Source organism: Enoplosus armatus, chromosome 23 (assembly GCF_043641665.1).
Source record: "Enoplosus armatus isolate fEnoArm2 chromosome 23, fEnoArm2.hap1, whole genome shotgun sequence".
In the NCBI taxonomy this organism is placed as follows: Eukaryota; Metazoa; Chordata; class Actinopteri; order Centrarchiformes; family Enoplosidae; genus Enoplosus; species Enoplosus armatus.
In genome coordinates this window covers 3763314-3775094 of record NC_092202.1, presented here as the reverse complement: position 1 = coordinate 3775094, position 11781 = coordinate 3763314, and the positions used below count along the sequence as shown (strand labels likewise).

The window sequence follows — 11781 nt, the reverse complement described above, 5'->3', positions numbered from 1 at the left end:
AAAAACTGTAAAATAAATAACTTGTGCACAATTCGCCATAAACTCAGTGCAGTTTTTCTGCTACTTATTTATTATTCTATTCTGGTATATTCTCTCTCCTCTTATTTACCTGGATACATGCTACCCCTGGGGCAAATCAGGCATAATATTGATTTTCGTTTCTACGTGGATGACACCCAACTGTATGTCCCGTTAAAGCCTGCTACCACGGAGGTTTCCTGTATTATGTCCTGCATTCGGGGGACATAAGACCCAAGCTCTATCTTAATTTCTCTTTGCTATTTGGGCTTATTGGGACCTGATAAGTATAAAAATTAAGCATCATCTGTTGACATGATGTGGTTCTGCATACGGGGACAATTTTGAATTTCCATGTGAGCAGAATTAAGTATTATGGTATAACCCAAAATGTGATGTCCACGCATGTGGATGCCAGGTCTTAGGAGGTTAAACATAATTCTTACCTGGACTTACTGGACTGCATTCTGGGGACATCTCCAAACTCTCCAATTGTGCTATATCTAAATCTCACTGAATTTTCAACTATTACCTGGACAAACATTGAAACTATTGCTTTTCATGTCCTCTTTTTCTCCCTCTTCTTTGTCTTCTTTAACTTCCTCTCTTTACAGCAGATATAAGTCCCCCGATATGCAAAGCATGGACCATCCCAACTCCTCGACAGCTGTCATGTGATCTGTTGCACCTGCTTTTGAGACGCTAACTGTGATTGGTCCCATCCCATGTCCCATATCAGTGTCTGATATGGATTTTAAAGCATCTCAGACTCCTACAAATATTAAAATCAAAATCAAAAACTCAACCTCTGTGTAGGACTTTAGTTATAGAGAGTTATTCATCAAGTTCTCATTTGAGGGTGACTGACATTTTCATATCTCTCAGAACTGAAAAAAAAAAGATGTCACATAGTTTTCCTACAAAGCGTGAGTTGAAATAACTGTGACTATGGTAACTGCGATTCTCATACAGCAACCCTGCAGTGTTGGATGAGGTCATGGATGGTTTAAAAAATGTTTGCTGTGTTCAGAGATGCAAAGCAGATGTAAAGGCATGTGGCCTCACCTGATGCAAACACTGTATTAACATGAGGTGACGTGACAGGAGTTTACCACAGTAATCCATTTAATAAGCACTTACACCAGACTAGCCTGAGAAATGCACCAATTCTCTTTGAGTCTGATAACTGTTATATTGATATATTATATTGATAACTTTGATATTCCTGTCTTGTTTTGAAGTCCACAGAGTCACATTATGTTGGTTTCTTCCTGTTGATGCTTTCAACGGATTGCCGATTTCACCCAACAAGAGTAACACAAAGTAGAGACGGCTCGGTGGCAGTGAGGAACGAATCAGGAACGAAACCTGATAATTAATTAATTGTTAATGAGTAGTTCCTAAATAACTCAGTGTGGGAGATACTAGAAAAGTTCCTGTTTGCATCACCACAACAGAATATACTATTCTGTATGTGCTTTCCCCAACTCGTTATTAAGCAATACATTGTGAAATATCTGTAAATGTTCATTATTTGGATGGGTATTTGGTGGTAAATGTAGTAGTAAAGTAAAGTAAACACAGTGTGTAGTGAAATGTGTACTTTCATCAGCTACTAAAGTCAGTTATTGCACTTCCTGTTTGTACTTTATGGGCTTGTAAAAGGTCCCATCATGCACCTGTCACATGATCTCTTATCTGAAAATGATTATTAGACACAGGCAAACTGGGTGTCTGAACAAACAACTCCTGCTTTATTAAAAATATTACATTAAATTCTGCGGGAAAAGCCTTTACTGCGCCCCAATGTGTTTTTCTTCAGGCCTTTATTCGAGCTCAAGTAAGGAAGTTTTTAACATGTTGATAATGCTCTTATCTGAAGCCAAATGTGTCACTATAACCATGCCACAACCATGGCACATTTGTAATGCAATGCAGAGTTGCAGCGTTCCTCATGTCAGGCTCCGGTGTGTGTTTCAGGTCTGCCATAAGTGGAAAATGTTAACCATTGGACTCAAACACCACACCCATGAGGCAAACACACTCCTTCCCTGTGTGAGAGCTGCTATTATGTATTCCCATGATCACATACACACATACACACAAAGTTTGTGCCACAACATGTGAGCAGGATACTAATGATACAGTAACTAGAGGTTGTGCTGTAAATGCTGCCATTTCAAGATCAGGTAGTTAACAGTAAAGCAGACGGACAGGGAAACCGACGCTGTGCTCAGAGGAGGGAGGGCCGGGCTGATGAATAACTGTGTTGACGTTACATTTTCCTGTTTCACAGCTAGCCCTGTTATGTATTCATACTCATTCATACAGCAGGGGAGTCACCTGCTCTGCCGTCACTGAGGACAGAAGTGTGACTGACCAGCTTTGTGCAAGAAAAGTAGCTGTAAGTATGAGCAATATGCAGTAAGACCTAAATGTATGATCTTTTGTGTTGAATGAAAGTGAAGTTAATCAATTTAAACAACACTTTTTTAGCAAGCTGTCAGTATGGGTTTCCAGATATCTAACAAATACGAAAATATATGTTCACATTGACTGATTTTAGTATTATATACTGTTTTAGAAACTATTCAGTGTTGTCTAAAGGGTTTTAACATTTTATACAAGTCTTTTTTATAACCACCTTAACTTAAGTTAAGTTGATATGACGGTATGAACCATATTTCCTGGTTACTGTAGGACTGAATGGTGAGATGAGCTAAAGATAGTGTCCTCGTATAGTCAGGGCAGGTTTGATGAATCAGATCTGTGTAAGGCCTAAAGCCTGTATGTAGGCTACTTCAAATCAAATCAAATCAAGTTTATATATATAGCTCGCGTAAAAACAAGCAGAGTTGACCAAAGTACTGTACAAAATGAAGTGAAAGACACAACAATAGACATCCGTAGTAAATAATAATAAAATAAAATAGCACAATAACAACAATAAATGGCAGAAAGAGCTAACTTAAGGCTATAAGAGCTAACTTAAGTGAATAATTAGATTTAATCATTTTAATTCATTAATTTAAATTAGGTATAACATGTTAAACAGTGAGTTTTAGAGGTGCTAGTACTTTTGGACAAAGCCATGCTAGCTGTTTCCCTCTGTTTCCAGACTTTTTGCTAAGCTAAGCTAAGCTAAGCTAAGCTAACCAGCTGCTGGCTGTAGCTTCATATTGAGCAGACCATGAGAGTGGTATCAATGTTTTAATCTAACTCTTGGCAAGAAAGTGAAAAAGCCTATTTCCCAAAATGTTATTCTTTGAGCAAACCTGACATAAATGCTGTTTAATTATGTAAGGATTTTATATTACAGTTCATAAAGATAACACAATAAACATCAAATAACCAAATATTATGCTAATAATGTAAGACTAAATTACTAAATAGTGTCAGTTTGGTTAGCATACTTGGATATTTCCCTTTCATCCTAAACTCTGAAAGACATGTATGAATAAAATAAAGTAATGCCTACATTTATAAAGGATCGGCAGTTAAGTTTAATATATTGCTAGTCATTTTTGGCAGCTATCTTACAGCTTGTGATGCTACAGTAACTTGCTGTTTAAGAAAAGTCTTTACTTACTACAACATTTTTCAAGTTTTATTCATGCAACCTGATTTAGTAAATCACTTGCTAGTAGTAACTATAGAAGAACTTTACACACAAACTTAGTAATGGATTTACAACCAGCTATTTTCTTCCATTGGTAATATGGTGTAATTATGTGGATATTTTCAGTTTGAAGCGTGGGTGTGTCTGGTGTATGTATTTAGCCGAGAAAACAATGACTAATACACCAAGCACACCAACAGTGCAGGGTGTATCAATCCTGAATTTCAGGACGAGCATGTTTACACAGTTACGGCATTGTACGATAAATAAACTCTAAACTAAACTAAATTTGATGGTTTTTGTTTTCACTAGTAAATATATTTTTGACAATTAACAATATGTTTAATTCACATAGGAAGTTCAGTACTCTTTCTACCTTTGACTGCACCTGCATGCACTTCCTCTATCAAAGATCTTCCCGAGCAACTGATCAACTAACTTCCTTTTTTTTGTTAACTGTTCAGCAGAAAATGGCCTCCTCAGGTAACATGTTACCAGAAAAACAGTTCCAGTGCACCCTCTGTCAGCAAGTGTTCACCGACCCGGTCACCACTCCCTGCGGACACAACTTCTGCCAGGCCTGCATCCAGAATGTGTGGGGCAGCAGTGAGGTCTGCCAGTGCCCCACATGTAACAAATCATTCACAACCCAGCCTGAAATAAGCATCAACACAGCCTTCAAAGAGCTGGCGGACTCATTTAGGAAGATTATAGTCTGTTCTTCAGCTTCACCGCTGTCCGCAGCCAAGCCAGGCGAGGTCGTGTGTGATGTCTGCGCTGCGACGTCCCGGCAGGTGAAGGCCCTGAAGTCCTGCCTGGTGTGTCTGACCTCGTACTGTGGAACCCACCTGGAGCCTCACCGGAGAGTCGCCACCTTGAAGGTCCACAGGCTGATCGAGCCGGTGAAGAACCTGCAGGACAGGATGTGTAAGAAGCACGAGAGGCTGCTGGAGATGTTCTGCAGGGACGAACAGAAGTGTGTGTGCCAGTTCTGCACCGAGACCGAGCACAAAGACCACCAGGCTGTTACAATAGAGGACGAGAGTGGGCAGAGGAAGGTACATGGAGTATACTGTATTATAAGGGTTTAGACGATATGGGTTTCTGAAGACCAAAACCAATACTTATATATTTCCACAGCAAGTGGCCTGATAATAAAATACATTTTAACACATTAAATATGGTCTCTCTGCACGTCTTGAGGTAATAATGCAAAAGTCTGTCTTAAAATCAAGATTACAACTAGATGTCATTAAATAGCTAAGACAAAAGAAATCACAGGACACTAAAAAGTCTGAGCAGTTTTACATTGACCAGCCATTCAAAATACTGTATTTTTGCATTTTTTTAGTGTATAATTAGGCTACATAGAAATAAACACAATATACGCGGGAATAAATCTTTACCAGTGGACTTCTGTGTTGTAGTTTTGATATTTACAGCAGTTTTGGAGTTGTTTCTTCAAGACCCTGGGCTGTATAAAAGCAAAGGCAAACAGACTGCATTACATTATGCTTAGCGCTCAGTTGCCCTCTAGGATTAGGCCCTTTTTTTTGGCTAGTGACCAAGCTTATGTATTTAACAGCAGGGAACTGAGGTGATTCAATCACTGAAGAACCCAAATAAACATTGATGTTACCAGGAAATATTGCAGTTTTACAGTTGAAATAGTCAGTCTGGTACCTCTATCTTTAGCGGTGGGCAATGCATGATCTTTAATGAAATCCTGAATATCGTCCCTAGTACTGTGAGTGACAAACTTGTAGTCTGCCAACCGAAGGTCTCAATTTCTGTTCTGCCTGTTTAGGTCCAAATGAAGAAGACTGAGGCAGATTTTGAGCAGATGATCCAGCAAAGACTGAGGAAAGTGGAGGAGATCAAAAGCAGTCTGAAGCTCAGCACGGTGAGTCCTAAAGGAAATATTAATCACTGTCACAAAGCATCTGAAATCAGCTGGTGATTTAGAGTTATCATCAGGCATATTGTTCAAATGCCGGCTGCAAGCGAGAGCCACAGTGAGATGTTTTATTCATGTCTACTGTTAACCTCTCTGAAGTAAAAACCATTGAAATAGACACACTCAGATTCAACAGGTCCAAATCACAGGCTGAATTAGAAGATATCTGAATCCCTGATTCACATTTTTCACCCTCGTTCAGATGAGCGCGGAGAAGGAGATGGAGGAGAGCGACCGTCTCTTTACATCTCTGATTCGCTCCATCGAGGAGAGACAAACTGAAGTCAGCGCAGAGATCAAGGAGAAGCAGAAAGCAGCAGAGAGGAGGTCAGAGGAGCTCATCAACGAGCTGCAGCAGGAAATCGCTGAACTGCAGAGGAGAAACACCGAGCTGGAGGAGCTGAAGAACACTGAGGACCACCTGCACCTCTTACAGGTTACAATCAAGTAATCAGAATCAAAAGCAGTGAATACAGCAGTTTTAGTTAAGGTGTTAGAAGTAAGTTAAAGGAAAGAAATTGGTCAAAAAAACATTTTTTCAGGGTTGATAAAGATAAAATTTCTAGAGAAAACACTGAATGTGTGTAGTTTTCTGTTATGGATCACACATTTTGGCAGAGAGTATATCCTCTTGTAGTGGTTTTAAGAATCAATCAGTCAAGCTTTACAGGTCAAAGTTGGTCAACACTGCCGGTAGCTCTCTTTCTAAATCAATGCACTTTCTTCACTGTGTTTCCCTCTGGCAGAGGTTGCCCTCCCTTACGTCACCTCCACCCACCAGAGAGTGGACGGAGATCGGCGTCCACCCTGAACCCTGTGTGGGGACGGTGAGGAGAGCGCTGTCTAAACTGGACGACACCCTGAAGAAAGAACTGGACAGTCTGAAGAAGGAAGGTGAACTGAGACGTCGTGTCATCACATTTTACAGTCAAACTAGCTCTGAACAAATGACACAGTTTAATTCAGCCTTCTCTAAAGTTTTGTTTCATGTTTTTATCTTCCTGACAGAGATAAATAAGATGCAGAAATATGCAGGTAAGGCCTCACTCAACATAATTATGTAGTTTCAGTGTTCAGATCAAATGTATTTGCTATGTTGGATTCCTATATAGTTAAAGTAATATGGTTTGATTTGAAACTTAATGATTTTGGTGCCCCCTCATGGTTGTATCACAAAAAAACACTATGTCAGACAGCGAGGCTTGCAACTGCTCCACCCGCCCATTGACCTCACCCCAAGAACACTGAGATAATTGGGCTGAAATCAACACATAGACAGCACCAATTTTCACCAGGATTGTCCCATTTTTCTACAAAATGTGTAAGAAAACATGATAAAGTACCATCTAAGGTGCCCTTCCAGTGGAGAAAACGTGAGAGAAGAAGGGTTTGGAACAGTTTCATCACTGTGTGGCCAGTTAGCCTCTAGAATCTCTTCCAATCCCAGTTTAGTTATGATTAAAACCTGCGCTATTGTTGTTGATCAGTCCGTACAGAAGCATTAGCAGTAGAAGTGGATGTGGACGTGGTGGTATTTGTTGTAGATTTTGTATTAATTTAACTTCTCTCCAATCTTATCTCCCTAGTTGACGTGGTTTTGGACCCGGACACCGCTCATCCAAACATCGTCCTGTCAGCTGACGGAAAGCAGGCGGGCCGCGGCGAGCTGCTGCACATCGTGCCTGACAACCCCCAACGCTTCGACCCCGTCATCTGCGTTCTGAGCAAGAGAGGCTTCCTGTCCGGGAGGTTCTACTTCCAGGTCAGTCGCTTGTTTTATGATGGATTGATTTATTATAAATCACAGTGGCCGTGAGATAAAAGAGCACTTTGACGTAAAATTTTTCATATTCTCTTGCATCATCAATCAGGTTGCAGTGGGGACAAAGACCTTCTGGGACCTGGGCATGGTCAAAGAGTCTGTCAACAGGAAGGGGATGATCACGTCCAAGCCGGAGAACGGCTTTTGGACAGTGCGGCTGAGGAACAGCGATGAGTATCGCGCTTTGGACTCCCCCTCGGTCCGTCTATCCCTCAAGGAGAAGCCGCAGACTGTCGGAGTGTTTACGGATTATGAGGAGGGGACTGTGTCGTTCTTTAACGTGGAGGCCGGGTCTCACATCTACACCTTCACTGGGTGTTTGTTCTCAGAGAGGATCTTCCCCTTCTTCAGTCCAGGTGTTTGTGATGAAGGGAAGAATAAGGCGCCATTGGTTATCACAGCTGTTAATCATAAAACATAGACCTGAGGACGAGCGTTTGACTGCGTTCTGAAGCTGCAACAAAGATTTTGACATACAGAACAGATTCAGTATTTAGTAGTAAAGCCTTGATTAGTCAGTTGATGATGCACATGCACTGCATGCAGAAAGATGCATTCAGAGCAACAAAGACTGGACTGCTTCATCAGCCGACCCATCACCCTGATCTGTGATCATATAGCTGCTGCGGATCAGGATTCAGTCATGAGTGAATCTACATGAAATATGAAGTACAGCTCACACCAGGCCAACATCACACAGACAAAATCTTAAAACCTGACTAAACAAAGTTATTGTTGCCTCTTAAAATACACTCAATATCATGATGTGTGCACAGTTTAATTTTAACATGTTATACAGGGTTATTTGTATTATTATTATGTACTGGATTGATCTCAAATGAAACCAAAACTATTGCAAATACAATTAAAAATATTTGGATTGCTAATGCCGAACTTGAATGAATCATCAGACCTGTATAGCTTAGTATAGCACTGTACCATGTGTTCAGGGGGTGCTGACTTACTTTAAGCTGAGCTGATTACAGCTTCAACCTTAATGATTAGTCTATCAAAAACATTATGAGAATAATGCCTTGGCTGCCATGTTTCTATGGTGTTTTGCTTTTTAAATAAAGAAGGGTTACTTGTTTTACTCTCGCCTCAGAAACCTTGTCTGTTTTGCAAAACCTTTGCATCAGTCCCGACAGAGCCTCCATGTTTCCATGTGCTTTGCATTCTTAGAGGACATATTCCAAACCATGCAAGGAAGATATTGAAGGAAGCATTCAGAAAGAAACTTTAATGAACAGCGCAAACTGTGCTGTTGAGTCAAGTCAAATTTTATTTATGTGGCCCAACATCGCAAATCACAAATTTGCCTCAAGGGGCTTTACTATCTGCACAACAGCCTCTGTCCTCAGACACCTCAGACACCTCAGGAAGAGCACCAGAGAAGGGATCCCCCTTCCAGGATGGACAGACATGCAATAGATGTGTCGTCTGTGTGTCAATCAAAAAAAATATAGATCGATTGTAAACATATATGAAGAAGAAGAAGAATGAGGACATTGAGCAATTTCAGGTGTATCTTCTGTAGTTCTTCTTCTTATGAGTTGTGAACTCTGTCCTGCTACATCAGACATGTAAATATGCTAAGTCAGTGTCTGTCCAGCTTATGTCCAATGTTGCAATATTCACTCTGCCTCTAGCTCTGTTTTTGGTCTCCAACCAAACTCCTGAGAAAAATATGTGGCATTGTTAGCTGCTAAATGCTCCACTGGCCAGTTAGCTAGTTGCTAAGTGTATCTGCTGTTTGGTGCTGTGCAGGTAGCATAGTGTGTTTTCAGAGTTTTGTCTCTTCTTGTTGATGCTGGAAACGGTTTACTAAAAGTGGTGAGACTGAACTAAAATGCAAATTTGCAGGCTCAAAAACCAAAACAATGAGGTGAGAGATGCCAAAACGCTCCATAGATTTGAGAGGAACTGTAGTTGGGTGATAACTCTCTTGGGTTTGTCACTATGAGGAATCACGTTCACATTATACATTATCCATTGTTAAATATTGATTAGTGCAGCTTTAAAATAGTAACAGCAGGTCATTTTGTCTACTTTTGTCCTTTTTTCTGAATCTAAGAGAGCCGATTTTTGCATCATCATGTGAATTACCAGTGTGTTGGGCAGATAGGGAAATGTCCTGTTTTGAATATAGAGGGTGTGTTGCTTTAAAAAGCAAAATCAAGATCCAAGAAACAAGAGATAAATAATCCCCGATCACAGAGCGTCTGCTCTCTCCGTCACAGGTGAGTTTTATCACCATTGCAATTATATGATGATGATGACATTAGCGAAGGCTTGAATGATGCTACATCCTTTTCCTAAATTTGTCTTGAAGATAATCAGTCTTGCTTCATACATTCTTTTTTACAGAAACTGCAGATCATGGAGAGGGGGGTGTTTGGCATTTTGCTCCTCTCAGGTGAGGTACTTATTAAAGATACTCAAGTGCATTTCAGACATATGTGCAAATAAACTGAAAGCTCTTTGTTCTGCGTTGTCCACAGGTCTGTGTCATTTCGCGTCCTCTCTTCATCATCGTCAGTACCACTTAATCAGCAAGCCCAAAACTTGGTTTGAAGCCCAGCGATACTGTAGAGAGAGCTACACTGATCTGGCCACTGTCACCGATGTGCAGAACCTGGTGGAACTAGCTGGTCTGATTAACTCTAAAGTTCATTTTGTCTTCTTAGGTTTGTACAGAGGTTGGGGTTGGTCTCTGTCAGACACTGACGACTACAAAGAGGGAGAACAGCCCTACTGGAACTGGGCAATAGGTGAACCCACAAAACATTTTTGTGGGAGCATACAATCGACTGGAAAATGGTTTGCAAAAAACTGCAACAGCAGTTTGAAATTCCTCTGCTACGACAGTAAGAACATGATGCATGTTATGATTTTTTATTGGCGATATGATGCGCTGCGGTCTAAACGCAGTGATGAATGTGTCAAAAAAGTAAGATGTAAATGTGCTTCGAGGCTTTAAAGCCCCTGAAATCTTAAAGCTGCTGTAATCAGTATTTTTACATGAATCAAATAAATATGTGTATTTAAAGGGGTCGCTTGTAACGAAGAATCAATCAGGTGGACAGAAACACGACTCCAAATGAATGCTAATGTTGCTAATATGTCAATGTTGTGTTCATAACTTGTTTCTGTGGCCCCCAACTGACGATGCTGGTTACATAACCCCTCAATTATTATCACATTTTCCCAAATGAGCAGGAAACAGCACAGAAAGAAAAACACACAAATGCTAAACACTGTTTTGGTATGAAGGGTTTTAATACTTCAACAATCCGCTGATGTCCTTTGCAGGTTCCACCACTGATGTTTCTCAAAGGTTTGTTTTGGGGAAAGGCTCCATGGACTGGTACGCTGCACAGGCTTACTGCAGGAAACAGCACACAGACCTGGCCAGAGTGCGGAACCAGCTTGAAAATGAGGAGCTGCAGCGGAAAAAGTATGGCCCGGTCTGGATCGGGCTGACGGGGAATTCCTGGATGTGGTCCGATGGGAGTGAACCCACATTCAAACCCTGGAAACCGTACGAGCCCCTGTTTTCTGGAATCAATGATTGTGGCATGCTTGAGGTCCACAGCAACCCTCTTGGAATGGTGGACAGGAGCTGCACAGAAAAATGGCCCTTTATTTGCTACAGTGGTAAACAGCTTTTTCTGCCGTCACACCCGATGCTATTTACTACTGAAATGACCCTTTAACATGTCATTTATTTATATTTATTTATGTATAATTATTAGAAGACATGTTTTATGTAAGCAATTATGAACTCTCATGTGCCTCGTGTATAAGAGTAAACCAATATGATTTTCTATATGCATTATCACACTTATACACTTATAAAAGAGAAAAAGGGCGACTGCTTTACTTTTTCAATCATTTTATTGATCAGTTTATCCCAGTGGTTCGGGTTCACTTCACCAGTGACAGTCAACAGGTAACTTATACTTAAAATATTCATGAATTGTTGTTCCAATGTCGGATCGCAAACCATCGGACAACAACTGCAACCCAAAGAGCTCCAACGTGAATTGCAAAGAAATGTAATTTTGGTAATTGGGCAAATTCTGACCAAGACCAAGCTCAGAAATGCAAATACAAACTGAGAAGCAACCAAAAGACAGGCAGTCAAGTATTCCTTGGTATAAATGTGTTTGAAGTAATAGTTGGGCAACATTTTGGGCAGTATGTATATTCGTCAGTTAAATATGACCAGTAGGTGGTTAGCTTAGCTTAGCATAAAGACTGGCAACAGCTAGGCTGCTTCATATCAGACAGACATGAGAATGGTATCGATCTTCTCATCTAACTCTCAGCAAAAATATGCATATTTTAAGTGTAAGTGTTAGA

General features: G+C 40.5%; 1 protein-coding gene across 1 annotated transcript; it reads left to right on the top strand.

The window, feature by feature from the left end:
- The first annotated feature begins 2389 nt into the window (after nucleotides 1-2389).
- LOC139306147 (E3 ubiquitin-protein ligase TRIM39-like) lies at nucleotides 2390-7917 on the top strand. Its single transcript, XM_070930105.1, has 8 exons — nucleotides 2390-2422; nucleotides 4102-4695; nucleotides 5445-5540; nucleotides 5797-6030; nucleotides 6341-6488; nucleotides 6603-6629; nucleotides 7181-7356; nucleotides 7466-7917. Exons 2-8 carry the CDS (start codon nucleotides 4108-4110, stop codon nucleotides 7835-7837), a joined length of 1641 nt encoding a protein of 546 aa, XP_070786206.1. The 5' UTR covers nucleotides 2390-2422; nucleotides 4102-4107; the 3' UTR covers nucleotides 7838-7917.
- The last annotated feature ends 3864 nt before the right edge of the window (nucleotides 7918-11781 follow it).

Bases quoted from the DNA above. Each gene is read 5' to 3' on its own strand.
- LOC139306147 (XM_070930105.1), top strand. From the start codon at position 4,108: ATGGCCTCCTCAGGTAACATGTTACCAGAAAAACAGTTCCAGTGCACC. The intron at 6,489-6,602 runs GTGAACTGAGAC...TCTTCCTGACAG, and splicing joins GGACAGTCTGAAGAAGGAAG to AGATAAATAAGATGCAGAAA. The intron at 6,630-7,180 runs GTAAGGCCTCAC...TTATCTCCCTAG, and splicing joins TAAGATGCAGAAATATGCAG to TTGACGTGGTTTTGGACCCG.